The 4,490-nt window shown below is 32.8% G+C and overlaps 1 protein-coding gene across 4 annotated transcripts in view; it reads right to left on the bottom strand.

The window, feature by feature from the left end:
* Positions 1–567, bottom strand: part of LOC111707186 (arrestin homolog) — a 9,285-nt gene extending 8,718 nt beyond the window's left edge. For all 4 annotated transcript variants that reach the window (XM_023480238.1, XM_023480240.1, XM_023480239.1 and 1 more), the window contains exons 1-2: positions 497–567; positions 94–205 (exon numbers count right to left, since the gene is read on the bottom strand). In XM_023480238.1, the coding sequence (XP_023336006.1) occupies positions 94–205; positions 497–539 (155 nt within the window). In that variant the 5' untranslated portion in view covers positions 540–567. The remainder of the gene's footprint in view (positions 1–93; positions 206–496) is intronic.
* Positions 568–4,490: the final 3,923 nt, after the last annotated feature.

Below are 4,490 nucleotides of genomic sequence, written 5' to 3'. Positions count from 1 at the left end.
CCCCCCCCCCCCCCCCAGAAATGTATGCCCTCAATCATGTTCATAACGCCTAAAAAACCTATTTACAACTTTATATTGTCAACATTCTTCTACCTGCCCTGTAAGGTGTTAACTATATCAGAAATGAAAACTGCTCCTTTAATAGGATCCGTGACTCCATTACATGTTACATACTCTCGTTTATCCAGATACAAGAAAATTTTACCTAAAAAAAGGATTATCAAACAAATTCATCAATTATAAAATCATAAAAAATTTTGATTAAAAAAATTTGAAAATTTGTATCTCGATTATAATTAAAGGATTTGAGTCTTTGCAACAAACATACATTTTCGAATCCCTATATCTTTGCAAACCTACTACTTTAATATTTAATTATCTGATATAACAGAAATCAACATTTGAAATATCTAAGGTTTACGACGGTGGGTTTTAAAGATAAAGGGTTTAAAAATTAGGATTTCTGACAAAGACTCAATTCCTTTTATTTACTTACCATTCGGAGAACATTTTTTATATATTTTTGACTTGGATACCATCCTATGCTTCTGTTGTGGTAATTACAACATACTGATATGTAATGTTTAAAATTACAAGCACTTTTATATCTTCTCCATTGTCTCCAAATGTACTGCAGGGGTAAGCATCTAATAATACTTTGTAAAAAAAATAGTTGATTTTATCGCCAAAAAAAAAACTTTGACCGAGTTTATTTTTAAAAAAAAGTCGGTTTATTTTTGTTGATATTATCAGCCCTGTTCGTGGTAATGTTGTTTAGAAGCCGTACAATTGCATCCGATATTTAGTTACGCATCTTTTTATTATTACATTTCAAACAGAAGATTAAATATTTATTTGCTTCCTTTAAAGGAAACAAATACACCCTCTGGAAGGGCCTGTTCTTATAAATTTTTAAATAATATATATAAAATAAAATGAAATAGGGTCAGTTATAAAAAAAGAAGAAATGTATTGATTTTCTGAAATCCTATAACAGTCAGGAATTGATATCTTTACTCAAACTTTAGAATTCTTTTATCTTTAAAACTTTACGTCTAATGTTTTAAACTAATAATTCTCCTGCTTGATCAAATGACCAAAATATCAAAGGTTTAAACCATCGGGTTGTAAAAAACGAATTAGAGTTTGAGGCGAGTAGTCCTTTTTGAAACCAAAACTATGCATGATGTTCTAGAATCCTAATTTCCTTGAGAATACAAGTTTCAACTAGAATGAGTTAAAACGAAGAAAAATGACTGAAAAACTGTGTGCAGTTCAAGAAAATAAGTTTCCTCGAACTTGTTATTTCTATTTATAAATATAAAAATGTCGGAACCATGATATGGATTATATTTGATATATTTATGTGACCTGAAGAGTGGGGACACACAGAGAGACATAAACTAAATCTGACGATGTCTTTAGGGCCATAACCTGGACTTTATATTCTTGAAATATATTAAACACATTTCACCAACTGGGTTCAGCAGAAATGTTAGGAAGGAAACTGGAAAAAAAAGGTTTCAAGGAAGTGTTCGTTAAAAATTAAAGATAATCCATAATGAGTTGTATCCGAAATCGATGGGTATCATCTAGTGATTTAGTTATTCAATCCGAAATCTTTTTATTGCAAAAATAAAAAATCCGTTTTATTAAATAATAAATATCTAAGTCTTGTCTGTGATAAACCAATGGACATGCGTTTTATTACAGCTCTCTTAGTTCTAAATTCAGGGGAGGAAAAGAATAATAACAATCGATTTCGTTTACAATAAAAAAGGCAGAAAATAGGAATTTAAAGAATTACAATGAGTGTAAGTTGCCTTTAAAGAAGTTTAATTTTTTTAAAAAATCTAATCTTTAGATTTTTTATTCTTTAGTTTAAATTAGAAGTTTAAACTAGTATCTAGTAAATATACACATAAATATAGGTAGAATAGGTAGAAATAGAAATAGAAATAGATTGGTAGATATAGAAGTATATTGGTAGATAACGGAGTGAATAGGTAGGTATAGAAGTAGATTGGTAGATATAGAAGTATATTTGTAGATAACGGAGTGAATAGGTAGATATAGAAGTAGATTGGTAGATAAATGAGTGGATAGTTAGATTGGTAGATTGGTAGATATGCCAGTAGAAAGGTAGATAAACCAGTAGATTGGTAGATATACCAGTAGATTGGTAGATAACGGCGCATGAGATAGGACTAGTTAGATTGGTAGATAACGTAGTATGATATAGGCAGACGTATTAGTAGATTTGTATATATACCAGTAGATTGGTAGATAACGGAGTGAGAGATAGGTAGATATACCAGTAGATTGGTATATAACGAAGTATGATATAGGTATATACCAGTAAATTCGTAGATAACGGAGTACGAGAGAGGTAGATTGACCAGAAAATAGGTAGAAACACTATTAGATTGGTAGATAACGCAGTATGAGATAGGCAGATAGACAGATGGATTTGGACATAATGCACGGGGTTGAGTTGGATTTTGACCCTTGCCCTCCACCTTGGCTCTAATACCCACCAATCATCATTCCAACATCTACTATAGGAATATACTCACAGATAGGGATGCAGGCGAAGGAGCGAGGGGGGGGGAGGGATGAGATACAAGATGCAAAAAGGAAAGGGAAGGTAGAGTATTACAGGCATGAATTGAAGAACCATATAAATAAAAAATAAACATAAAAAATTCAAAAACATGAACGAACATAGTGTTGGAGTAAAATACAACGAGCGAATAAAAATGGGTTGGAAAAAATTTGAATTATGATTAAGCCCCCATGTCACCAACCTTGGCTTTTAGAAATTTTAAAGCAATCGGTGAAAACTCTTCAAGCATATCGTAGTACCAAGTTATCTACAGCTTAGGAATGTCATTTCATATTAAGCTGTAGCGTATAGAGTGTTAAAGAGTGTAGACTGTAATGTGCAGAGTGTAGAGTGTGAGTGCAGAGTGTAGAGTGTAGAGTGTAGAGTGTAGAGTGTAGAGTGTAGAGTGTAGAGTGTAGAGTGTAGATTGTAGAGTGTAGAGTGTAGTGTAGNCCAGATCTCTAGTTTCCAGATCTCTAGTTTCCAGATCTCTAGTTTCCAGATCTCTAGTTTCCAGATCTCTAGTTTCCAGATCTCTAGTTTCCAGATCTCTAGTTTCCAGATCTCTAGTTTCCAGATCTCTAGTTTCCAGATCTCTAGTTTCCAGATCTCTAGTTTCCAGATCTCTAGTTTCCAGATCTCTAGTTTCCAGATCTCTAGTTTCCAGATCTCTAGTTTCCAGATCTCTAGTTTCCAGATCTCTAGTTTCCAGATCTCTAGTTTCCAGATCTCTAGTTTCCAGATCTCTAGTTTCCAGATCTCTAGTTTCCAGATCTCTAGTTTCCAGATCTCTAGTTTCCAGATCTCTAGTTTCCAGATCTCTAGTTTCCAGATCTCTAGTTTCCAGATCTCTAGTTTCCAGATCTCTAGTTTCCAGATCTCTAGTTTCCAGATCTCTAGTTTCCAGATCTCTAGTTTCCAGATCTCTAGTTTCCAGATCTCTAGTTTCCAGATCTCTAGTTTCCAGATCTCTAGTTTCCAGATCTCTAGTTTTCCAGGTCTGGATGTTCACGACATATTTTTAGGAACTTAAGATGTGGTGATGAATATTACATATATGTGTATTGATAAATATTAGAACCAATGGTTTATATACACAACACTCTAGGGGTTCTCTGTATACCCATGTATGGATCTATATCTGAACTCTAATCAATTTTGTTCCAATCCTATTCTTCAACAGTCATCTTTCTTTTTCTTTCCTTATACTCTTCTCCATTCATCTTTCTTATTCTTCCTTCATCTTTCTTCTTCCTTCATCTTTCTTCTTCCTTCACTTTTCTTCTTCCTTCATCTTTCTTATTCTTCCTTCATCTTTCTTCTTCCTTCATCTTTCTTATTCTTCCTTTATCTTTCTTCTTCCTTCACATTTCTTATTCCTCCTTCATGTTTCTTCTTCCTTCATCTTTCTTTTTCTTCCTTCATCTTTCTTATTCTTCCTTCATCTTTCTTCTTCCTTCATCTTTCTTATTCTTCCTTCACTTTTCTTCTTCCTTCATCTTTCTTCTTCCTTCCTCTTCCTTCTTCCTTCATCTTTCTTCTTCCTTCACTTTTCTTCTTCCTTCATCTTTCTTTTTCTTCCTTCACATTTCTTCTTATTTCTTTGTACTTTTCTAGTCTTTATATTCATCTTTCTTCTTCTTTTATTAATTCGTCTACATTAATTTTTCTTCTAATTTCTTTATATTCTTGTACATTCACATTTCTTCTTGTTTCTTCATATTCTTATACATTCACATTTCTTCTTATTTCTGTATATTCTTGTACATTCACATTTTTTCTTATCTTTATATAAATTTGGCTTGTCTGTCTGTTTGTCTGTCTGTCTGTCTGTTTGTATCCAATAAACGTCAAAACGGCTGAACTGATCGGGCCCAAATTTTTT

Source organism: Eurytemora carolleeae, unplaced genomic scaffold (assembly GCF_000591075.1).
Source record: "Eurytemora carolleeae unplaced genomic scaffold, Eaff_2.0 scaffold264, whole genome shotgun sequence".
Lineage (NCBI taxonomy): Eukaryota > Metazoa > Arthropoda > Copepoda > Calanoida > Temoridae > Eurytemora > Eurytemora carolleeae.
The sequence above is the reverse complement of the archived record's forward strand: the minus strand, read 5'-3'. Positions and strand labels throughout refer to the sequence as shown.